Source organism: Alosa pseudoharengus, unplaced genomic scaffold (assembly GCF_046254945.1).
Source record: "Alosa pseudoharengus isolate Yale_2024_CS ecotype anadromous, Long Island Sound unplaced genomic scaffold, YU_APseudo_1.1 YU_APseudo_1.1_scf_9, whole genome shotgun sequence".
NCBI lineage: Eukaryota > Metazoa > Chordata > Actinopteri > Clupeiformes > Clupeidae > Alosa > Alosa pseudoharengus.
Window position 1 is genome coordinate 37,859,799 of NW_027468881.1, and position 26,747 is coordinate 37,886,545.

The 26,747-nt window shown below is 38.8% G+C and overlaps 1 protein-coding gene across 1 annotated transcript; it reads right to left on the reverse strand.

The window, feature by feature from the left end:
* Window positions 1-14,471: 14,471 nt before the first annotated feature.
* On the reverse strand, window positions 14,472-21,372 carry cbln4 (cerebellin 4 precursor). Its single transcript, XM_076276376.1, has 3 exons — window positions 21,076-21,372; window positions 16,241-16,357; window positions 14,472-14,669 (listed from the first exon to the last, which is right to left on the reverse strand). The coding sequence occupies exons 1-3, from the start codon at window positions 21,370-21,372 to the stop codon at window positions 14,472-14,474; spliced, it is 612 nt and encodes a 203-aa protein (XP_076132491.1).
* Window positions 21,373-26,747: the final 5,375 nt, after the last annotated feature.

Sequence of the window (26,747 nt, forward strand, 5' to 3'; positions counted from 1 at the left end):
CACAACATTTCAATTATTTATAATAGCAACATGACATGCATATTCATGTATTAGATGAAATCGCATTGATTATAGAACAGGGGTGTCGACTCTTTGAAGAGGCAGTGCGTTCATAACTGGTGGGCCAGCTCTAGGCTACAAAAAATATTTTCATAGGCCTACGCCAAATGTAGGCTAAAGGCTTGAGTTAAACTTGAGTCTGACACCTGTGATTTAGAACAATTAATTAATACATAGGCGCTATCTATTCCTTGAGACAGGCAGTTAGGCCTAGAGTTTTCATGAAAATCGCGCTGAACATAGGCTATTTAGGACAGTGTCAGTGCGCTCTTTGCAGAAGCAGTGCGTTCATGCATGGCAACTCTATACACGCAAAAAATATTTTCATACGCCAGATATAGGTTAAAGGCAAACTTGAGTTTGACACCTGTAATTTAGAACAATTAGTAGGCCTACCTGACAGGCAGTTAAACCTAGAGTTTTCATGAAAGTCGAGTTGAACGAACAGGGGTGTCAGTGCGCTGCAGAAGCAGAACGTTCATGCATGGCGGGCCATCTCTACACAAAAAACATTGGCCTATGGCCTAGGCCCTTCGTGAAAATTGCTTTGAGCAATTGTTATTAGGCCTAAAAATAATTAAAAAGTTCTAGTAGGCTTTGTCAAACTTCCTCAACAACTGTCGGGCTGGACGGAACGTGGGCCGTAGTCCTATGTCAAGCCATTCGCGCAAGACCATGTGCGCACATCCATCAACCCTGAAAGAAGGGGAAAGTCCATCCTGTCTCGTAGGTAATCTTTCAGCAGTGTGCACCCTGATAAAGAGATTGACTGTAATGAGAAAATGACCTTTGCCCACTTTGGCATATTGATATTGTCAGTCAGCTAGCTAAATTTGAAAACCCCGCAAGCTGTCACCCCGTTTGACAAACCTCCGCATGTACTCCGGAGGTTATATCTGAAAGCGCTTTGTGTGTTTGAAGGGCGGTTTGCGCCGCAGTAGGGGAGAACCAGACTGAAACACTTTTTAATTAAACGTAATTTACAAAGACATCGTAAAACACTGAAAGCCAATATTTTGTCACAAGCAACCTACATCTGTCCTCTGTCAAATACAGTTGCATTTTCAGGTCTGAACAAAACCATTCAGTAGTTATTTAAGGAGAAATCGAACGTGCGTTTTGTTTCATTCGTCCCTCCTGGCCGGGATAAATGAAACGACATGGGGGACGAAAGAAACATACAGCTTAAACTTCCCACAACTTCAATATTTGACAACATCATGAATATGTGTTATTTTAGATAAATTACTGCTGCTTTACTGTCTGCTATGAATATCTAACAACTTATTGCCGTCATTGTGAAGCGCATATCTCGCGGTTATGGAAATACCATGCACTATGCCATTTATAGCTAGAATGCATGTTTCGATACATAAGGTGACGTGAGCTGAGAGTGTCTGTTGTGAGTTCAGGGGGCACGTCAGCCAGAGGGTGTGTGAGTGAGTGAGTGAGTGAGAGACTGCTGCCTGCTGAGGGTCGCTGGAAGAAGGGTCTGAAGTGCCTATGTGTTTCGGCTACAAAAACCCGCCGAACTGATCCGAAACCAGCCCAATTTTTATACACCCGCCCAAACCCATTTTTGCCCGCAAAATAGATTGCAAAACCGCCCAATCTGGCAACCCTGCCAGCAAGATAACAACGCACAACGCAGTTGCCAGGATACCGACAGGTGACTTTAATCAGTGGGAATTGAAGCAGACGTTTTTGGTAGAAGACATCATTTTATCTTAGAAGGCAGCATTTTATAGAAATATTTGATTCGGACATACCTTGATGCCTCGCTGCCACCGAATGCTAAGTGGTATGCTCCTCCGTGCACATTTGCACCTTCGTAGACATCGAAGACCAATTACTGGGAAGCACACAAAACCCCCAACATGCACGTTGATGACACAATTCTCCTCACGCGCCGCGTGCGTGGGACACAGACGCGGGTGCATGACACGGCCTTTAGGATTTTTTCAGTTTCGACCACAGCCAATGTCGTTTTCAGGGAAGACCCTGTATTTTTCATTAAAAGAATGCCAAACTGCATTCTGCACAAATTGAAACGGAAAGTATGCTCGCTCCGTAGTAGAAGGTCAAAGTTTTCGTTTTGTTGGCCACAATTAATAGATGGACAGATTTAAACATATATCTATGTCTGGTGATTAATTTCCATAGATTGCAATCACAATCTACACGTAATTGTTTCTTTCTTTCTTTTGAGGTCAGTCCAGCAAAAAGTATTTTAGCCTTGACAATAACATTTTAAACAACAGCTTGAAGCTCTGGTAACAGATATACAATATCTAGCTGTCCTACCCTGCTCTTGTTTATCACTGAGCTCACAGTGTGTTCTCTGTGTAGTCTTCAAGTGTGCCCTGATATTTATGTGTAGAGATAAGAGTAGTGTTGTTTTTCCAACAGACCAAAGGAGATTTGTCCCATATATCTGTCTTCATCGTGGGCCAGATCCACTGATGTAATGCATTGGGTGCAAACAGGAAATGGAGTCTTCCATTCTGTTTTATAATCTGCCTTCAATGGGTCCATGTTTTACTGGCCAGTAAAAATAATAAAAAGCTTGTCCTGAAATGTACCTTGTCCATTTTTACAGCAATAACTTAACAATATAATTGTTTTGTGCCATTTGAAATAAAGAAATAATAGGGTCAAAGGCTGAAATCATAAATTTGTCCATGATTTTCCATTAGACACAAAGAGTCAACTTAAGTCAATTCCTACTCTACACCAATTACTAATCACAAAATCACACTGCACATTAAAGGGAATGGCTATTTGCATTTCCTACTATTTCTTCCTCTCTCTCTCTCATGTGGGATTAGGTAAGAAGCATGCTGGAGCACAGATTCTGCCATGATTGTCTTTTTTTGTTTAACACCAGAACAGCCTCCTCCTCCAAAAAGCAAAGCTTTCTGACAGACACAGATGAGCTTTATTGCAGCTGGCAGATTTTGTGTGCCCCCAGCGATGGTCCGGGCGTCCCCGTGGGGGCCCCATGATGGATGGAGCCTCGCCCTCACGGGCCTTCTTCTCCACTCCTCAGCAGCTTCTGCATAGTCATGAATCAGGAAACAACTGGATGAAATAAGCACATTAAAAACAAAAACTTGCTGTGTGGTTTGAAATAGACAAAACAAAAGCCAGAGGAGAGGGGAAAAAATTGGCCAGTGAGTATGGTGATTCTGGCATTGAGCAACCAGCTCCTTTCTTCTGTCGACTGACTGCCTTCAGCTTTACCTCAAGAGGGTGAGAGTGTTTCTTCCTGAGTAGGTGCCAGCAGCATCAGAGGCTGAACCAACAACAAAGTGAAACAGAGTGCAAGGTGTGGTGTTGAACAGAGATTATCTATGTAGACATTAACCATCTGGAAGCTTCTCTGCCACTCAGATGTGCGTGACTGCAGGCCTGTTAAGAGGAAAGTGTCTCATTCTGGGCAGAAAAGGGCACTGCTACTGTGTTTCTGGAGTGGTGGATGTTGGTGTCTGCATCAAGGGCTTGTGTTTTTTCTGGTTATGTTGCTGATCGGCTTATAAATGGCAACAGCAAAGAGGAGTAATGAGTTCTTAAGAATGCGCCCCAGTACTGTTCTGGGTCTTGCGTCTTGTTTTGGTCAGAAGAATTCAAAAAATTCTGAGATTTTGCACTCATCTCTTTTTTTAGAACCTGGAGTTGCATCGTGTTATTTAATTGTTTTATAAGTGTTTTTTTTATATATTTCTCCAGTCATATTTGAAACTGTGGGTGGAATGTCTTCTGAGATGAATATAGAGCAGCTTCATCGTAAGCGCAGGCAGAAAATATTCTCTCTAGGCCCTGTATTGTCTCTTAGTATTATTATGTTTGATAGCAAGGAGAAAAAAAGCAATTTGGAAATGAGAGAGATAATTAAAACACCAAGCAAGCCGAGTCCCAGTAGATGACACATCAGAGTAGATGAGGATTGGAAGAGCTCTGTGCACATGAAAGCTAAACATAAAGTATAAATACATCACACAGACAATTAATACCTTTTCCCATCCACAATCACTCGCATTGACTGACCAAATGGTATTACACAACATCTGAGCGATCCAAACTTCTTGATAAAGAAAAAGGCATAGCTAGTACTGTAAATGCTGAAGACACAGGCTTGGTTTTAGTCATGACTGACAGTGTTACCTTGTGGGAGAGCAACCAAGCCCACTCCAAACAGCTGAAATCCAGGGCAATCTACACTTGCCTTGAGTGTTTGCCTATCTAAATGCATTTTACAAAAACGTTTTGCTATTGGAGTGCTGTAGTCTCTTATTCTGTCTCTACTCTCTCACATGATTTATACACATCATCATTTATAATATCCCTACCTGATTTATTATTTTCTTAAAGTTTCACTTCGCCTACCCTATAGTGACAATATTAGACTTTATACTATTTGCAAACAACATCAATTTGTCAACATGTCCACCATCCAAGTACAGGTGCTGAGTTCTGCTGTCATGACAAATATAAGTTGTCCCACTGTCAGGAGGTATTAAGTTCCTATCTTGCTTCTAGAGCCAGTCAATAGCTTATGTCTATTCCATTACAGTCACTTTGCCCATCACTTTTCACCTTGACATGCACTGGCTATGAGCCTTCATTCAATCCTGAAGAAGGCATAAAGGGAGTTCTCACAGGCCCGTGTTCAGTAGAAATAGCTGAAACTACTCTCTATCAGGCAAATCAAGGATCAAGGCTGGCATTTTCTTGATTCACAGATAAATTAATTAGCCTTAGTTGTAGGTTAGGATTACACTATCTCAGTTCATCAAATGAGGATCATACTTTTTGTAATGACATTCATCCAAACCTTTATCAGGGTTTTCCTTTGTTTCCTATTATGTTGTGCCGTGTGTGGGTCCCTGTTCCATTCCAGGGTCTTATTAGATCCTGCACCTCTGGTTTACTGACTAAAACCCAGAAACTTTATTGAGGAGACAAATCACTGATGGGAAAATGAATGAGGCTCTATGAGGGCAATTCATAACACTACACATGACAGAGGTGTGAAGTGGAAGTCCTCTGATTTAAGTAGCCAATCGTATTGTTGGAAATGGCATGATTGACATTTTGCCTCTTATTTACTTCCCTCATACCCATGGCAAAAGCCATGCCATGAAAGTTCTCATGAAACTGATCATTAAAGTTCTGAAAAAACTTGAGGTTGGTATGAGAGGGAGTGCACTGTATGTGTGAGCACCCTACAAGTTACTCATCTTGCACTGAATCATCTTCCTGAATCTCAATGTTCTGATCACAACAAGTCTGGGCAAATTATTACGTAATAAATCATCTTCCTGAATCTCAATGTTATGATCACAACAAGTCTGGGCAAATTATTACGTAGTAAAGCACCAAGCAGAGACTACATTCATTGTCTTGCACTTTTATGACGTCATCACATCACCAGAAGTAGGCTACTGGTTTTACCAAAAATATTTGGCAGTATTTTTAAACTACAAACATTTTGATACAAAATACGAAGCCATATTTTCATATTTTGAATTTGAAATGCTTATTTTAAATACATGTATCAGACATACTGCCCATCCCTGGCTGTTGGCTGCAGCAACTCAAGCTAGGTAGTACCGATTGGTTTGTGTTTATGTACATTTTTATTCAGTTTGACCGCTTAGCTATGTTGCCCACCCAACATTTCTACCAGCCCACCCAAATGCAGTAGGCTAGAACCGGCAACATTATAAGATTGGTAAAAATAAGTGTACTGTATGTGCAGGATTAATACTACAAAGAGCAGTAGGACATGACTATGTATAAGTGAAATTACAGTATGTACATACGTATAAATATAAGTAGTGCTATTGTCACTAGGGTAGGATAGGGTAGTGCAATTGTCAGGGGGAGGGGCTGTTTTGATGTCTGCAAAATGTCTGCATCCTTGTTGTCCCTGTCAAGGTTGCTATGGTCATCCTCAAGGATGAGTGGGATGAACAGTACTGCTAGCTGAACAGTGTTAGCGATCTCCTCATTAGCCAGATCGTTTTACCTTAAGGTGGCTGATTTATATGTTAAATGCAAGGGGTCAATGAACCCCCATATTTTCTTCCTCCATTGACTGTATAAGACAATACTTCAGCATGTAATGAATTGAACATGCTGATCAGAACTGGGTCCTTTTATGGGATGGTATTATGGGATGGTATTATTGGACTTACTCCACGCCTGCAGTCTGTGTGTGCTGGATCTGGTGCAGCAGTAGCTGAGGTTATATAAGCCAAATTGTTCCCTTGGTTATCACTACTAGGACTCTTTGCCAATGTAGCTCCAAAGCTCCAATTCCACATTTCTTATGTCCATTGCACATGAATTAGCTTTGTATGGCACAAAGAAAATGTTCACACGGTGCCACTCATCTACCTCCCCATCCACAACCTTGTGTTCTGTTGTGCTTCCCAGTGTTAAGTCTTACGGAACTGCATGGTTCAATTTTAATCATACCTGTATTAAGATTTAGTTGTATAGTATGTAAATGAAGCTGAGAAGCCATATTGTCTTTTTTAAGTGGCCCTGGACCCCCAAGCCATGCCCACCTCCCAATGTGAGCTGCAGTGAGTAAGCCTCCCTCTCGACACCTGAAGAGACGTGCACGGGACAGGCACTAGTACCCATGGGGTTTAGCCTCCTTGCAAGCATGTCCGCCTCCCAATCTGTGAATAGAGTGTGGAGACACTGCTTGTATGAGACATAACTCATTTCTGCTATCAGAAAATCATTCAGCAAACTTGGAACATTTTGCACCTGATATTAGGGATGAGTAGTGATTTTAAGTTATTAGCTGCATGTGTAATACAATATAAAGCCTACCCTGTGATACGTTTTTGGAGAAGGCTTGAAATGGCTATGAAATGTGGCACGATAAACTAAAATTGCATATTTATAATTGATCTGTATACAGCAGATGTTTAATGTTACTGTATGTATCATGGTACGTTTAACTCTCTCAGAGCCCATAGAACTTAGATTTGACTGTCTATGTCTGAGCTTTCTTTACTTCTGTCTATGCATTAAACGTTAGCCTTGTTTGATTGGTCACAGTACTGAGTTCACTACCAGCTCTCATGTTTGTAAAGTGTTTAGAGAAAATCCGCTAAATAAGCACTGAAACCGATGTCTTCCTGGTCTTAGAGATTTCACCTGCTAGGGTCTCCACTGGGTGTTCCATGGTCTAATGTGTTCTTCTCAGAAAAATATATTTATCATTCTTAAGCCATGTGGGGAAGCGGCCAAATTGACCAATTATTCAACACAGAAAGTGCAGATTCTGCATAATGTCAGTTCTGGAAATGTGCAGAATTGGCTTGTTGTTGGACGAGTGATCCATTTAGTGTGCTTTCTGGCATGCTTTTGTTGCTCTGGGGTGATTTAATATTTAGAGTAATTGGCCTGGTGTTATTCTCAATAGTAAGGTTTAGCTGCAAAGGAAAACTTTTCTCCAGTCTCTGTTGTTGAGACCAAACTAATTATATTAGTGAGTCAGGTTTAGAAAAACATAGATTATTGCTAGGGGTAAGTGATGAATTAATCAGATTTGATGCTCAATCTGAATAAACACCAATTCAGCTCTTTCATTATCTGCCAGAAATGTAGTCAGCCTTGCTGCTGTTGGTTTCAGTTCTGACAAGGGACAGTTATAAATCGGTGCAGTTGTCCCCACAGCAGGCACTAGATAAGACCCAGCAAAGTCTGAGCAGTTATTGCCCCCATTATTTCAGGGGCTATCATTTATCTTCAGCTGCGCTAGAGGCACAATCGCACCTCTGCTCAGGACCAGCTCCTAACTTTCCCCTCTCTGGTAGATTGAATTAGGTTATCAGGATCAATGTAAAATATGAATTTGGTATTTAGTTTTCAGTGAACTATAGGAATTAGTAAACCATTTAGCATTACTTCAGTATTTTATCAAATTACAGTATTTATTATTTATTTATTTATTTATTATACCGTTTTTATCTTAGATATATTTATCTAACAATTGCCCGCATGGCTTTACATGAATAATCTTTAGAATGAAGGGAAATATTGTCATGTTTTTTAGTGAAATAAACCACCACTGTACGTATGAGGAAAAGATGCTTTACTTCAATGAAATGGTATTGAATTTAAATGAGGTGCTGTTACAATGATGCATTTCCTCAGTAAGACTTTTGTGTCTGCATCATTATTGAAAGGACCAATTGCTTTGTATTCAAAGAATCATTTCCATGATCAAACGGTGAGAACAACACCAAAGACTTCTAATCGCAATTAGCTGATCACACATCACAATGCCATTAAATGTAGAAGCATTAGCATACAGCATTACACCCACAAGATGTCAACAAACGTCAACAATGTGTTTCTTTTCAGTTCTCTGATGCCAATGAAAGACTGGACATTTAAGACAAAAACTCAAATTTGGTTAATGTTAAAGGGTTAGCTAAAGGAATTATGGGGAAATGGAACTTCTCATGTAATTTATAGTAACTTATTCAGCATATAGCTTTATACATTGCAGTTGATATCATTATATTGTTAGGTATTAAGTATACTTCATTCATAACCTCGTGAAATTATTTGAAGAGCCACTGTGACATAGACTAGATACACTGTGGCAATGTATTTTGCTCGTATGAGTTTCAAGAAATAAATATGTTCAGTTTTACCATGTGGCATTAAAGACAGAGGAAGGAGATACCTTCAAATAATGAGAATAGTGGCAGTGTAAGAGATATTAGAGGCAAAAGAGAGAACTAAGTGAAATTGGAAACGAAGGGAAATATATAAAAAAGAATAAAGAAAGATAAAGAGGGAAACAATATGGAAGACTCCTCTTGAAATGAAAGGTGCCAGCCCCACCAATCTGCTTGAGAGTTGTTGGATGCACAATGTGTACTGACAGTGATCAATCTACTTTGTGCTTACAGTCACATGTAATATCATGGAATGATCTAACGCATCTCAATTTAATTTCCACCTAGAGGGAAAGAAACAAACAACAGATAGCAGTTCCTTCTCCAGCTGTACCGTCAAGATGTGACCAGATATGTGAAATGTACAACATTTCAAATATTTGTTTTCTTCATTGACTCCTATGGTCTGGTCAGTAATATATTTTAGAATAAATACAAATAGGACATTGTTGTAGCTTGATTGTGTGTTTTTTATGATCCTTTCTGAGTATATTTTAATTGGCTTATTCAGTCAGATTAGCAAAATAGTAAAGACAATTTACCTAAAGTCAGTATGAAAAAGAATGATAATTAATGTATACCACTGTACATAAAGATTGAGTTCGATACATAAGGAAAAGACAGAAAAGAGAGAGAGGCTTTGATTTAATCAGACAGAAATACCTGCACATTACCAGCACAAAATGCTATAAAATGTCCACAACAATCCAGAGTTTCAGATAAAGATGGTTTGGTCTATTTTAGCTTGTAGTTTAGTCCTTATGAAGACGCTGTTGAACACTTGATGACCCTCCATACATTGAGCGAAATTCAGCCTATTTCCACACTTATTCAGGACCTTTGAATGCACTTCACTGTTCAGGCTGTTCCTGGGAAAGACAGTTTTCTTCACAACCATTGTGATAATTCCCCGTAACAGCTTATAAATGTTAAGGCTGCTGCACAGTAATATTCCTTTTTAATTCATATAGAATGGCATTAGCTGATCTCAGCTGATCCAGTTTGCTGATCTCAGCCTTTAGACACATATTATGGTATGCTGCATTTGTAATATCTAGCACATTTAGTGATTTGAAATGCCAGATTTATGGGAAATCCACAAAAGAGAAACTTACAATGCAGTACAGGGTTTCAACCAAATAATATTTCAAACAAAACTCAAGATCTATTGTTGTTTTATTGTTATGTAAACTTTTAAATTCCATGTTGTAGCAGCAACTAACCATTTGGTGTAAAACCTTCTCTGACACAAACATGTGTGTACATCAGAATGTGAGTTTTGCTTTCTATGGACCTTGTCCATATGATGCCTTGAGCCACATGTGGTACAACACTGAGCTAATCCCATATGTGAGACATAGCATTCAACCACTGCTGTCACAGATGTACACCAAGGTCATGTTCCTCTTGTGAAAAACATTTTATGAATTAATCTGTTTTCAAGGAAAGATGTGGTGCTGTCAAGGGCAAAAGCTCAACTCCTCATGAGATGAACTTCAGCAGACAAACTGAAAGGCACAGTATGCTGGAAAAACTGGTGACCAACTTGCTCCCATAACATTATGAAATGTATATGGTCACACAAACACACATGGTAATTTAGTCATGAAAGAGGAAATGCACAGAAAAATGGGTAGATTCAGCAGATATGCCATATCCGTATATTCCAGTGGGTCACATGCTATGTGTGAGCTGATGGAATACTCCAGCACACAATGCAGACTATTATTAGTGAACTGGTAGTAATGGTAAGAAATAAAAGAAATAACAGGTAAGAAATCAATAATGTTTTAGCCAATTGTCTTCATAAAACTGGATAAATGATAACTCAACTGCGAGCAATAAAAGAAAGAAACCTGTCAATTATGTCTGTTGTGTCTGTTATGTGTTCATGCTCATATCAAGCATTCCAGATATAACCGTCAGAGTGTGCCACTGAAATAAGTCAGATACTGTATGTGGCTGTTCACCTACATCAATCAAAGGCCAGTCTCAGGTGAAACCATTGACTTATAGCACCTGGTCAAGAAAGTGTAGGAAAAAATCTGCTTCTTCCAAAGCAAAGATATGATTATATCCATTTGTGTTTTGTTGTTGTTGTTGTTGCTGTTGCTCTTTTATGGAGCTCAACAGAATGTTGTTCTATGATGTTGGGTATTTCATTTTCAAGACATTGCTCTATTAAATTAATACGAGTCAGATACTAACCCACCTAATTCAAGCACACTTGCCTCACCTTTTCTCTTGCCTCACCAATGACTGCCACTGGGGACAGTTGTAACGTGCTGGCCAGGGACAGCTAGGCCTGTCATTTGAATAGTGAAAATACCATTTGTAAAATGCCAGTTGGTTGATAGTTTTTCTAAAAGTTAGTTTCTGTACGTTTCTATATTGTAATGCATGATACAATGTCTCTAGCCAACTTCTAATATGTGACTTGAATATAATATACAGCTAATAATTATACAATTATACTCGAAATTATGGATTACAACTACCTGTTATGTTTGGTCCTCTCAAAATGCAGTCAAAATTTCCCCCATTTGTCAGATATTGACATAAAAACTGAAATTTTGAAAGTAGTATGCAGTTGCCCACGTTGTCTCCTTATGTCATCGTATTCTGTTAAACATGAACTGAGAAAACATGTCCCTTAAATTAAAACTGTACTCAATCTCTTCCATCTGTACTCAATCTCTCGCATCTGTACTCAATCTCTCCCATCTGTACTAAATCTCCCCCATCTGTACTTGATCTCTCCCATCTGTACTGTACTCAATCTCTCCCATCTGTACTCAATCTCCCCCATCTGTACTCAATCTCTCCCATCTGTACTCAATCTCCCCCATCTGTACTCAATCTCTCCCATCTGTACTGTATTCGATCTCTCCCATCTGTACTCGATCTCTCCCATCTGTACTCAATCTCTCCCATCTGTACTCAATCTCTCCCATTTAAAGAGAATTACTAGAAGCCCCCCTCCACATAAATACATAATACCACACATAATGTAGTATCATATGTTCTTATTATTATCTGCTAGATGAGAGAGCACTGAAGAAATGACATCAACAACAACAACAACAACAACAACAGCACCACCACCAACAACAACAACAACAACAACAGCAACAGCAGCACCAAAACACATATGCATAATAGACAGAACACAATATGAAATGACTTATTATTGCAATCCTACATCCAAACAGAAATCCATATCCAAGATATGGTGCTCCAGATCTTGACATTTTTGCACCCAAACACATGTGCAAAGACTAGTTTAGAGCGACACTATAAATATTATCCAGTTAGAACATAGTCGCTTTCATATTGTTTGGACCCCTTTCAAAAGGTAACAGTAACATTATGCAAATTACACTGAACAAGTGCTTAGTGACAAAAAATGTTTTTCTTTCTTTTTGACTTTTTGTGTTACATTAAAGTAGGAGTGTATTGTAACATTGTATATTATTATATCTTTAATGTATAATTAACATAATCCATTGCATTACTAGCCAAATGTCCAGGATGTCAATCTCTTCTTTTTATGAAAAAGATTAAAAGTCTTTCAATCAAATTAGATCAAAATAGTTATGCCAATGTGTCCCCCTGTTCCTGACATTTTTCCTCACTGAAATACAGCATGAATCAGAATGGATGAAACAACTGTTTTTTTTAATCAGCATCTGTATGGATACACATTTGATTGGTTTCCAAGGATCTTGACCAATAGTATTTTTAAAATGATTGTCAAACATGTTTGCATCATGCACTGAGGTATGTAAAAGAAAAAAACAGTGAAATGGAGAAAGACTGCAAATGATATGTAAACCATGTTACAGAGAATACATGAAATATGCCACAAATTAAAACCTCCTGCTCTCTTTTGTATTTTTTAAGATTTGCAGGTGAGCTTAGCACAGACACGTTATCTCCACAGGGGAATCCAGAACATCTGGAACATTCCGAACAACACAGCCCCCACAGGCTAAGTAACTATCTGAGACTATTCATGGACCTCAGTTGTCATAAACTATGTGACACAAGTGACAGAGAAAAACATTCAGAGGCAAATAAACCTATGTGTGACCACTGCTAGTGAACTGTGCGTGAATTCAATTGTAGTCCGTGCCATTTTCAGTGTTCAGTACTATATAAAATAAAATGTTTCAAGCGATGGTATAAATGCCATCAATAAAAATTGTAATCACTGTGAATATTATTCTTTGTGAATCTGGCTCAAATAATTTTTCAACATACACCTACCGTATTATGCGGACTATAAGTCACACTTTTTTTCATAGTTTGGCTGGTCCTGCGACTCAGGTGCAACATATATATATATTTATATATATGGTTTTTTCCTCTTCATGACATTTTTTTTGACTGGTGCGACTTATACTCCGGTGCGACTTATAGTCCGGAAAATACGGTACTTTTATGAAGGACTTCACTAACGTAATGGCAAAACGCAGCTGTGGTAAACTTCCATGAAAACATGCTTCCATAAACATCATTTTAACATAAATTGTAGTTTCGTATTAGCAGAGTTAAGTGTCAACTGGCTACAGTGGCAGCTCTGCCTGGTTGAACTCATGTGGTCATGTGAGCATCACTTCCACAGGTGCTCTGGAGCTCAAGCATCTCCAGCTTCACCACTCCTCTCTGGCTGGGTGCCAACACGTCATTACAGAAATAGCAGGCAGCAATATTAAAATTGGGGGAGGACTCTTGATTATATATATATATATGCTGATGGTGTGCTTCGCAGAAAATATCTTCTAAATACTCTCTAGCAGCTGCCATATCAACTAATTAAATGTATAAGTGTCGCTGTGCATTACTGAGGTCATGAAGATAGTGTGGCATTACTGTCAACTCTAGGTGTCTGGTCAGAATCCCAATGTCCCAATATATCAATTATCCTCAACAGATTACAAAGTTGATCCAATTTGAAGTAATTGTGTTTGGTGCTGGATCATGTGTGTGAGCCTGTGTTGACTGGGTGACAAATAGAGACATGCGACCACAAAGTCGAACATAAACAGACACATAGAGCATATTATATAGGTGTTTTGTGGGTATATTCAAATGTAAAAGAATCAATTACCTAAAACATCTTGTGCACTTCTTATAACTGGTAATTAGTTGTATTGGTTCTGTCACTTACGATATTTTGCTGTCCACTTCTTTCTTACATGTCAGGTGGAATCCTACGTATATAGTAAGAGTGACCGAACCTAAAGGATCTTATGTCTTCACGAGTGAGGCATATTTCTATAAATATGCGATGACAGAAAACTCTGGTTGTTTTGAAGCTGCACCACACATGCTGCAGAAGCAACTCCCACCTCCACAGACACACAAGTGAAGCGGACAACATATAAGCACAGAGCTCCAGGACAGATAGATACAGTAGATAGATATCACACATTTCTTTTCTTCTTTTGAATGCTCTGTATAAGCAGTGAAAGCAGCGATGAACTCTGTTTTTAGATGTATTGTTCAAAAGAGGGGTATGCTTGTTTGTTTTCCTTATCTTTTTGCCTAAGATGACATTGTCTGCTTGTTTCTTCTCACAGCAGTCTGAGGACAAGTATCCGTTTTGGATCCAGTCAGTGTGGGAGGTATTGGTTACACAATGATGACACACTGGATAAATAGAGTGCGTTTGTTTTGTGTATGTGCTTTTCTTTACAGGGGGAACACTAGAAAGCCAGAGAAGGTGGAGTATTGCCACCCGCCCACTAGATTGCCCTTCTCCAACTTCAAGTAGACCTTGTCCTCTTTGTCCAGGTATAGCAGGACTCCGTTAGTGGCAGCTTCACGTGTCACGTCTTTGTCGCCGGCAAAGGCTGAGATTACAGGCTTTCCATTTAACATTAAGTTCACCTGAAAGGTCAACAAATGCATTAAGAATATTAGAGAATGTAATAATATAATAATATAAAAGTGTTAGTAATATGGGAATACATAATTGTGAATAGGAATAGTTAAGGAAGGCATATGTTGATTATGTCACCCATTTCAGGAAATTGATGCTTTTAGGACATACACTTAATACATATGCCATACATGAAGTATAGTTATATCGGGGAATATACTGTATCAATTGGAGCAGATACACTGGGTGCTTTGCTTAGGTGTGGCATGCTACATCCCAGAAGCCCACCAGGCACAGGGCTTCAGCTAGGCATGGTACTGAGCACTGACCCAGGCATTAAACAAGTGGCAGACTGATGAGTTTGTGCATATGTTATATTAAGGACAAGAATCACATGTCTCTTCTCATCAAAACCTGATTAATGCTTCTTTAACATGTCTGAAATGTACATTATGTATATTAGGAGTTTTAATGTGTGCCTTGGGATATTCCGCCAAGTTTTAAAAAATGCTGTCAACTTTTTGAGCAATGTTGCAGGAAATTGTTCCTGAGTACTGTTGTTTGGGTACATTCCCATTAATATTGGCCATCATTTTTCCCCCCGGATTATTGTTATTAAACAATAAGTATTCTGGTTCCAATAAGTAATCAGGTTCCAGTGACTTTAGAACAGCTAAGGGCATTGTTAAGCACAACACCAAGCAGATCATCCAATCAGAAAAAATGGAAACGTTGCCCAGCAACGTTGCTCAAAAAGTAGCCTTGTGTATCATAGGCCTCAGAGTCACTACTTCTGGGGATGACAAAAGAACATATGCAAGGTCTGATGTTTGCCTTTCTGCAAGAAATACTACCAGGTATGGCTAATAGAGATGATGGAGGTAGAAAAAAGGTAGCCTGGAAGCCAGCCCGAATTAAACATGCCCACACACTTTGAGGTTGGGAAACTCAGTCTGTACTAGGTTCCATTGAGAAGCAGAGCAGTTCAAACCGACCGCACCAATCAAATTGTCTGGGCGGGCTTTTTTACGATGACGGACAGATGAGCAATGGTGCCGATAGTCTATCACGTCACCTGAGACAAAAAACATGACGCTAGAATAGCTAGACATTTAGATTTCGCTGTCGTGTCTGTTGTACAAGATATTGACGACACAAAAACTTTACAAAAAATGATCAGAAAACAGCATTAAAGCATCTGTCGAGAAGAAGGATGTTTTGGCTGTTCTCCTACAGGTTTCATGGTAGGCTATTTCGTTGCTCTGATTGGTTAGGTCTATCCAATTGAGTGCAGAGGCATTTTCCCCCCTGTATCGGTTGAAACACGCCCCATAATCACGTCCCGATGGACCAATATCAGACTCAAATTCTGACTAGAATTGAGTATGACGACGTCAGGCTAGAAAAAAAGTTCTTTAGAATTCACAAAAGGATTCTCCCCCACTTGTTTAAGGCATTACAATAAAAAAAGCTCTTTAAGACCATAACTCTATGCACTGCTAGACTTCTGGGATTTTTCTGCACTGCAAGCTGGCTTGTAGGAGATAAGGTTTTCCCAAATAATGTAATGGTTATGTACCTGTATGGTTTGGCTCTGGTACACTTTAATAACATGGAAGTTGAAACTGTAGATCCCTTTCCGTGGGGACAGAAACACAGATTCTAAAGTGAAATAGTTTCCAATGTTGACAAGGATCTGTAAAAAAGAAAGATGCATTTTAGCAACATTTTTATATCAAATGGCAACAAACTTTCAACTTTTCCTTTTTTACTGATGTTGCTGTTACAAAATGGGACAGTAGCAAATATCAGTGGAAAGAGTTCAGTTGTATTTTGCATATTTATAGTAAAAGAAGAATTTGTGTTCTCAGGATGTTCCCCTTAACTTGAATGGAGTATGAGAGTAGACTGTACTGACACCTCATTGTATATGATGTGTGTGTGTGTGTGTGTGTGTGTGTGTGTGTGTGTGTGTGTGTGTCCCATGGTTAGGGATTATGAGTGGGGTTGGATGATGGGAGCTGGGGTTCTAATTCTGCTCATTCAGCTGGAGCAAGAAAAAAGGTCAAACAATAATTAGAAGTCTAATTAAAGGCAAACATATGATTCAATATCATTATTCTGTCTTGATTACAACCTAACAAAGCAGTTCGGATTTCATCAAATTAGCCCATTTGAATTGCTGCTTTGTGAATTCATTTACAGCAAAATTGTAGTCAGTATAACTCAACCATTCACATGTAATAATGACAGTACTTACTTCCACATTATCAGTTAGCAAACCAGCAAAATGCTCACACCGAAGAGTCACAGCTTCATTAACCAACTTGACATTGTTAGTTTGCTAAAATACAAGCCCTAGCAAAGATGTAGCAGGACACCGGTAGAGCCCTAATTTAAATGACGTCTTAAGTTTAAAGTCTCACTAAAATTTGGCAAAATCAATGTGCTAATTTAATACTATCAGCGGGTCAACTCAGTGCTCCCTGATGCCATACGATTGCTTTAATTCATTAAATAATTCATAGTGTCTTGCCTGATCATTGCTTGACTTTCCACTTTACCTGCCAGTTAAGTTGTTTCTGTTTTTTTTTGGTAACACATTAAAAACCTATCCTATAAACCGCTAAAGTATAGTAAACTTTTAAAGGTTGTTTGATACTTCTTTAATGGTGAGTTATTATGGATCTCAATGCATTTAAGTCATCACAACCGTAAACTTCTACTGATATACCTAATATAGTGATATTGTGATTTAAGTGTAAATCACAATATCACTTCTAGTGATACTAAGCTCTTTTAAAACCTTGAAAACCAGCATCCCGTTTCTACCCTGGAGGCCAGTAATGTATAGAAATGTGTCTTGAATTTTCCCTATCTATCTATCTATCTATCTATCTATCTATCTATAGGCATGTAGCCCACAAAGGAAACATTTGTACCTCTTCCTTTAGTCATAGACAAGGATAATGTCTGGTAGTTTGTGTGGCTAAAATCCATTCCATTGTGGCTAGCCAAAACCCTTTATCTAATCAACACTTATTTACACAGTATTTCACAGAGATAATAAATAATAATAATGCATTTATTTGTAGAGCGCTTTATCACACATTCAAAGTGCTGAACACAGGATAAAAAAGAAGTCGTACAGTACATACTAATGTTTTTGTGAGCAATGTCCTCAATTCATCACACCTAAAAGCCTACTGTAGTTGCCATTCAAATAAATCAAATGAAAAACACATTACTGTCAATCAGAGGAATAGTAAGACAACACAGGGCCCTAAAGCTAGATGCAGCCCCAATAGCAGACCCCCAACCCATCACACAACAGCAAACACTCAGATATCAGACATACTCTACAACTTTTCCTCATAACAATTGTACAGTTATGTCTACAGTCTGGTTACTTTAAATATGTATGAATGAAACTGGCCCACAAGATATTCTGCTCTCATGTCCTGCTAGTATAGACAAAACACTCAAAATGTCAACATACAGGCAACACTGTATAGTTCCCTTTTGCGCAGAACATTCCTGCTACAATGGACTTCCACCTGCTCCAGCCAACTGATATACTCACATCTCATCTTAAATGGCTTCTTACATTACCTGTTTATCAAATTTTTCCTTAGCTTCCTTTCTTAGTTGTTTGTGCCTGTATTTGACTGATTTTTAAATCTTGTTTTACTCTTTAGTTTTTTTGTTTGTTTAGCAATCCCTCTTTTATTGTTTAATGTCCTATAGCATATGTTTGTAATATAGGACTATTGCATGTTTTTTTGTCTCTTTAGTCTATCTTGTAAAGCCCTTTGGTACAGCTCAGTTGTTTTAAAAGTGCTATATCAATAATATGATTTGACTTGTTTTCAAACATCAGGTGGCATACTGTTTCACAACAGAGGAAATGACATCCTAGCTTATTTAGCCCATCTGGCCATGTCTGGTTGTCAAGATAGATGCATTTTCTCATTTATAGCATAGGTGCATGAGGCATATCACTGAGCCTCGACTAGGCTAATCAGGACCTGTGGGAATTTACAGAGGAATTTACCAAGAATGGAAGCAAACATCTATTATTATTGGTATTATTATTATTAGTAGTAGTAGTAGTATTATTACTATTATTATTATTATTATTATTATTATTATTATTATTATTATATGGCGATTGTACCACGAGGAGATAACTTTAAATAGTACACGTGTGTGGTCAACATAAGCATTGACTAATTGTTTAATACCAGCAACTGGTACCCTAGTGTAGAAAAGACAATTATCTTATGTACCTCATCTAGCACTGAAATCCATTGATCCAGACAATAAATGATCATTAATTATACCTTAATGAACCTCTGCCCATGCGTTATCACACTTATCATGTGCACAAGGGTGCCGATGGATTCACACAGAGTTTTTGCTCTTGAGCCTTTGCATCAGCACATTCCACCGTATGTCATGTTCCCTTCATGTCAACAAATGAAATGCTAAACCAAATTAAATCAGAATGTAGACTCCTGTTTGAAAGACACATGGGCTGGAAACAACTAGGCTACTGAATTATTATGCATCTTCAGACATAAGGTAGTCATGACAAACCAAATCCAGACACATCTCAAGATATCCCTAGAGGACCATTATTCACCAGACAGAGAGGTGAGAAGTGGGGATTGAGAAAGAGAAAGAGTGAATGTGAGAACTGAAATTTAGAACAGTGAGAGAAAGAGGGGAAAGTCAGGAGAGAAGGAAGATGAGAATGAGTTTAGTGTGATAAACTGCACTGGTTGTGTGGAGAAGATTACGCTCTGTGCAAAGCGCTCCTTCAGGGACATCTCTAGCTTTTTCACACCAGTAATCAACACCATGTTATTCAGATGGACAGCGGCTCATCAGCCAGCACTCGGCTGGCTCCTCAGTGACAGATGCAGAAGGCCAAAACAGCTGGTCATTTTGTAGCTTTGAGCAGCAGCTTGCAGTTTTCAGCCTTTAGCCAAACGTAAAGCCCAGAATAACAGAATAACAGAGTCCAGTCCTCAAGGGCAGAGTGGCCAGAAGAGGAGGTAGGCCGTCTGTGTGTGCCACTGCAGAATGACAAACTGGCAAACTTCAGTGACAAACTTTCTCTCTCTCTCTTTCTCTCTCTCTGTCTGTCTGTCTGTCTGTGTGTGTGTGTGTGTGTGTGTGTGTGTGTGTGTGTGTGTGTGTGTGTGTGTGTGTGTGTGTGTGAATATGTTCAAAGCAACATTATGTAGGAATCCCCTTTTCATTCCCCATTTTTCAACGTTTATCCATTTAATGCTGAGGGGGTACCCAATTGTTTAAAACCAACAAAAACAGTCATGCTCCTATCCCTGACAACATTACGTAGAGCAGTACCAGGCGCTCCGGGCTTGCATCGACAGTGTTAGAGACTTCATTCTCCATATTTTAAACCTGTGTAGTATTGAAATGAGTTTGAAGCTATTTTTAGGTAAAATAACTATGTTGTGTTGCTTTAAATGCACACTCATGTATTCAGAGAGTGAACAAGCAGCTGCTGTACGTCACAGTGAGGCACCCTCAGTTTTCTCACTGTCTGATTCATCTCTAAAGACTAAAGAGCGTAACACATTAACAGGCCCTTAACTGTGACCAACGCACATCCCACACACTCTTCAATCCCCTAAAGGTGGGTGGTATAGAGAGGAATTAACTGCATTTGATAAGGATAGGATTAGTTGACTGGAATCAACATTGACAAGTGGAGAGGGTGCCCCCCATAGACAAACCTATGAAACTTTTATCTCCAAGCTACACGAGGTTCCCTTATGCTTCAGTCCACATGAATTAGGCTGATTCTGCTTCAGTGGAACCAACTGGTCCAGTGACTGGGTCAGGTAATGAGTATGATTGAGGCTAAAGAGCTTGTGCCAACAAGCATTATCATACACAATCAATGATTAGTTCCAAATGCCAATAAAATACAGACAAAAAAATGTGTGAAAAGGTACAAGTTAACACAAACAATAGCATATGTTGATGGTTGAGTATTACATTATCCACCTTTGGATCAACTCAACTATCCTATTTAGCGGCACGAGCACTGAATGTCGGTTCAATGTCCAAACTGATTGCTGTGGACTTGAGGAGTCCTTTACAGAAATATCACACCATCAAGTCATTTCTTAAATTTGTTTTCTGTTTTTAATAATCTTTTAAACATTCTAATCATTGTTACAACACGATCAATGACTAAAAGGTCTATATGTTAAGTTGTATAATTCAATAAATCAATAAAAATCTATTAGCCTATCATATACTAAGGTTATAATCACAAATATTGTCCATGTCCAGTTCGTTGCAAGAAGTTTAAAAGAGTTTAGAAAATAAACTAAAAGAGTTACTAACAACTGGCCACATAAAATAAAATCTTACTTGGTCGAAGTATATTATTCTCGTTTTGTTGCTCATTTCTGATGGTTCGTGGTTGTTGCTTCTCACTGCAGAAAAAGCCACCTTGGAATTTGCGGCGCGCACTGAGATGCCAAGTGGAGAAGAAGAGCTTTTCCAATCTGTGGCGGGATTAGAGTCACAAACCACCAGGCATTTGCCCTCCAGGACTATGGGTTCCGTGTCATTCTGGGCGACTGCTAGCTTGGCGACTATGCCCACGCCGATGAAAAACACAATGGAGTCGAACATCGCCTTGTGCACCAATACAATAACCACCATGATTACAGATCCCTGTAAAGGCAAGTTGAAAGTAAGAGGTTCTCTCGGATGCTTTCGGCGCCTCAGAGTAACATCAATCTGTGAACCAAATCACAGACTTTTACAACTTACAGACTGCTATAAACAGCTGCAGGCGGAAATTTCAACAATTGCAATGGTCATGTTCCCCCCTTTCTTTTAGTTGATTGCGCAGGAGACTGCTGGCGACTGAACTCTTGCCTGCATACAACCGCGGGAGTTTAGAGCCGATGAGAAACCAGCGCACTCATTCCTTGTCTGCTTCTGCTCTGTCGCTCCCCACTCAAGCTGGAGGAGTTGTTATCCCCTTACTGATGCGTGCCTTGCATATCAGGTATTCTATAATCACCATTAACATAATATGATTAGGCTACAGTTTGTCTGCAAATAGTTAAAGTAGCACTACATTATAGAATTGCATACAATGTCCCGGGTTCTCTCTGCGTCGACCGTTGACTGCATTCAGCTTAGGGTATGTGTGCATCTCTATCTAGCACAAAGATAAACCTCTGCCAGGGGGCACCAACACGTGAGCAAGACAATTATACATAGACGGAAACTTGGATAGGATTCCCTGAGAATTGACACACGTGAACTGGAAAATAAAAACGTGCAAAGAACATGGACAGCGGATCAATGGTATTTCTAACATATTGTGCAAATATATAAAGAAAGTTTAAAACAGCACACAACAGTAAAGACAAAATAAACCTACTCAATTCCCTAGTGATTTTAGAAGAATAGGCTGCACTTAATTGTGCAATACATAATCTATAGCTAGGCTAGGCTACTACTAAACCGACTCATTAATAGTGAGTGGAAGGACATTTTTGTGGTTTCTAGTTGGTTCTCTCCTGGTCTCCATGTGCAGCAAGCGTTTTAGCAGTCTATGTGACTTTTAAAAGAACATGCTTTGGTTTGCTGTGTGTCATCAGCAGCCTCAGATGAAATCCAACAAAACCAATGAACTCTTGCACTGTCAGAGCTTAGCATGGTTTTGCTGGGATTGACATCCCATATCTCTTGAGGCTGATTCCTTGCCCTGGAGCAACTGTGCAGTGCTTCATGTCTTTGAACTGCCTTGACTCTTGCACTCCTCAGTGGTAGATAGATGGTAAGGATTATGAGTATTTGCACTCTCAGGAAATTGCACGTTATTGATCTCATAATTAATAATCCATATTGCTGTCATAATGTTACTCCATAAACACTTTCTCATCATCATGTTTTAGTTGATTTGGCCATCTACCATTGCATGGCACATACAGTAATACTAATACGTCTACAAATATGTAGCATTAGAAAACATTCTTTGCATGACAATTATAGTAATACAATACGTCTACAAATATGTACTGCAGCATTAGAAAACATTCTTTGCATGACGAGTAACTTGAAGAAACCTTGAACAGGGGGACTTTTGCACTTAAAACAAGATCTACAAGGACAAAAGAGGAGCTGCGCTATAACAGGTTTAGTGTTATATAATCGAGAGACAGAGATCTGCCCCCAAAATCACAAATTCAAATTATTTTAATTGTCTCAGAGCTATAGGCAAATAATGATAAAGTGTCTCACATCCGTTAATCATCCTACGAATCCTACAGCCTAAATATATTTCTGTGAAATTTAGCTTATAAATAATTTTCTCAGTTATTAAAGTGAAATATATGCTGTTATGGCATGTAACAGCACTATGGGAATTGCCATAATTGTTGCCAGTTCTCAATATAGTGTTAACATGATGATTTTATCTTTGGACATGGATGACCACTAATGGCTATTGGAATCTGACATAAGAAGTTTGAAACATACAGTACATCTTGTTCCATTTAGTAGAGGAGGACTCACTCCTCCACTTTAAAAGTCATCATGTTCACAAGGTTTTAAATGTTATGATGGTGATATACAAGAGAAGTTATTTTGGTTACACTTTACTTGAAGGCATCTACATAAGAGTGACATGAGTGTCATACACATTATAAACAAGTCATAAACATTTATGACATAACGCTTCTGTCATTAAGTGTCATTCAGTTTTTGTCATGACAAGTTAGGGTTAGGGTTAGAGTTAGGGTTAGGGTTAGGGTTAGGGTTCATGTGTCATGACAGTGTCATGTGTTCATCACAGTGACATGTCACTCTTATGTAGTATACCTTCAAGTAAATTGTTACCGATATTTTTGTAGAATTAAGACAGGAAATTATAACCAAACAGACCTAATCCCGGAATTTCAGCGACAGGTAGCCACGACTCACCAGCCTAAAAATGAATCCACTTTGTCTGACCTATATTTTGCGTTTGCCACAGCAGGTACTCTCTTCTTTGTGTGTGTGTGTGTGAGAGAGAGAATCTATTTTTAAATAGCAACAATCTATGTTACTCAGGTAGCATAAGACCTCTATCCAGAGTTTGGAACTGTTACATGACCAAATGCTTGACAAATGACAAATGTTTCACCACCTCTTTTTAGGAGAAGGTATTGTACCATTGTGTATTGCAGTCCTTTCATCAAGAAGAAAACTGTGTTCATAGTTCTCTATAAGACCTCTTATGAATCCCATTGTGCCACTCCTGATCATAAGAGCCTGCTTCCAAATGTGGGACTGATTAAAGTACTGTGTTTGTATGATGGGGGGATAGGGAGGAGAGATTTGTGAGTCTGTACAGATATTTTCTTCCCTCAGAGATAGGTGAAGAGGCTTCTCCAGCTGTACCTCTTGGGTTGACTTTGTCGGGACGGAAACAAACACATTGATATTCAGGCAGCAGCGCACTCCTAATTCATTTCAAACAGACAATCCCCACAAAGACATTTTATCATCAAAGAAGCTAAAGAAAACAGGCAAAATTCTTAGAACAATGCTCAATGAAAGAAGACTTCTGTGAACACACCAAAGTTGAAGGGATAAGAGAAAGTTATCCAAATGTAATAACAGGATAATGAACATTGAATTATAAACCAATCATCATGTGACAACAATGAGCATAATTTGATGAGTAATGATACAAAATGAATTGATATTGAAGTACTCCAGTGAGAAAAATAAAATAGGATAAACACTAACACCAGACACTATACTGCTGTTTTGCTAATGTGTTAGTCTTCACTGTCAATTGCTGAACATTGAAGTGAATAAAAGACTGTGAAGCTCATGTTAATGTTTTATCTCTCAGATAATCTTTTCTTAAAGAGAGTCCTGATGATAAATTAACTAAATGATTTATTTAAATTTGAATAAGGTGTGTTTAGAACAACAACATGTAGTGTTTTAAGCTAGTTGTGTACAAAACCTGCAGTATGAACAATGGTTTTGTGATATCTGATTGATATTGAGATATTTTAACTTACAGAATTATTGAAGTGGAGTTGCACTTTGCTCATTAGTACACTGGCTGCATTAGCTAGCTTAGTTGTTGGCATTCAGTCAAAATCATTCAAATGATAGAATCCAAAAAGCCATCCCGTATTCTCTTCAGGTTTATAAATGTGTTTGTTCCATCTTGACTGCAATCACACAAGAGTAATCTGGACTAATTAATATGTAGATCGTTGAAGCAATGGATTCATACTTTAAATGCAGTGACTTTTGGAATGAGATATGACAAAGAAAATATCAGTTAATTTGAATAAATTGTTTTGTTTCAACAAGCAAAGTTCCGGGGTCAGGAGTTTGAGTCCTTGGGTGCACACATACAATGTCACACAATGTGTTATTTGCAAAATACTGTACTGTTGACAAATGAGGCCCATTTGTCCATGCGATCTGGCGCTCCAATAAGTTTTCCAATAAAAAATAATTTAAGCAGCACCACATGTGCCTCATGCACCAAAATCAAATCTTTTTCTGAGGCCACATCATGATGGATGTTGGAGTCTATGTGTGTTACCTCACGTGTGTGCAAAATGCGGAGAAGTTGGGATGTCCTGAGATACAGCTACTCATGAAATGGATTTGGTTGTATTGCAAATGTTGATTAGTCATGCTGCTGATACTCTGGATCTAATATTTAAAAAAAAAAAAAAAAAGATTGTGCAGTGTAGGCCTACACACACTTACATCTTAACATGGTACAAAGGGGATGCTTAATATAGAATTACAACAGGATAGACTATTACTACTAATTATACTTATATGCAACACCATGCAGAAGTTTGGACACACCTTTTTATTTATGTTTTTTACATTTTACTATAGTACATAGTAGAGCAAAACTAAAAGTCAATACTAAAATAAATTATTATGATTATGTACTAAGCAAAAAAGTTTAAATCAAAAGTTTGAATCAAATTACATTTTAATTGTTACATGCAATTATATAAAGTACAGTATAGTGAAATGCCCAGTCTATGCCTAGACTATATAAAGATATAAAACACAAGACATACTTAAAGAATACAAGATCAGTATTATATTAACATATTTCCACAACGTCAAAAAATATGCCTATGCAGTATACTGTAAGCAGATGTGCAGATGTAAAGTGAATGCATTGCCACATGTGCCAGGCATTATTTACCATTTCTGCTGTAAGTGCATGTTGTGTGTGATGTCTGTATGCTACTGAGACCCCCCTGAATTTCCCCTCGGGGATCAATAAAGTATCTATCTATCTATCTATCTATCTATCTATCTATGGGCCCTTTCACACTGGCAAAATTGCCGCGATTTTATGTACCAGAATCGCGGAACGAGTGTCCCTTTCACATAGACCGAGGCGGAACGGCGGGACAAAGGGTCTCGCCAAATTTACTACCAAGCCCCCTAGACATTTTGCCGAGTTTTTTCGTTCCGCCACCAGTGTGAATGGGTCAAGGCGGAAAGGTGGAACGTGGGCGTGGGAAGGGGACGTGGGCGGGGGTGTCTAGTGACGCTACCTATGCAACCCACCACCGGGAGATTTAAAAACACACACAGCTGATCAGAAAGAAGAACAACAACAATAACAAGGAGAAAGAAAACGTGGCACACTGGGGAGACCAAGAAATCCGGACGCTGCTTGCCCTTAGGGGAGAAGATGAGATGAGGCACCACATGAACGGGACAGTAAAGGATGGTCCTATATTGGAAAGACTGGCCGGAAAACTCCGCGACCTCGGCTATGCACGGGACAAGATGCAGGTCACCAGCAAATTAAAAAGCCTGCAAAAAATTCAACAGCGTCAATGACCACTTGTAAATAGTTATGATATGCCTACATTGCACTGTTGGATGTTTCATTTTGCACTTGTAAATAGTTCAAGCATTTCTTTCTATTAAAACATTTATAGTTTAATCTTCCTGTGTACTTCACTCATTTACATTCGCCAAGTCCGCGGTTATTCAAATGTGGACGTCTAATCGGTGAAATCACA

What these genes read in the sequence shown, in the direction of transcription:
- cbln4 (XM_076276376.1), bottom strand. Translation starts at nt 21,372, where the DNA reads ATGGTGGTTATTGTATTGGTGCACAAGGCGATGTTCGACTCCATTGTG. An exon ending in GAATAATATACTTCGACCAA is followed by an intron (nt 16,358 to 21,075) that starts GTAAGATTTTAT and finishes TCTTTTTTACAG; the next exon opens with ATCCTTGTCAACATTGGAAA. An exon ending in ACCAGAGCCAAACCATACAG is followed by an intron (nt 14,670 to 16,240) that starts GTACATAACCAT and finishes TTGACCTTTCAG; the next exon opens with GTGAACTTAATGTTAAATGG.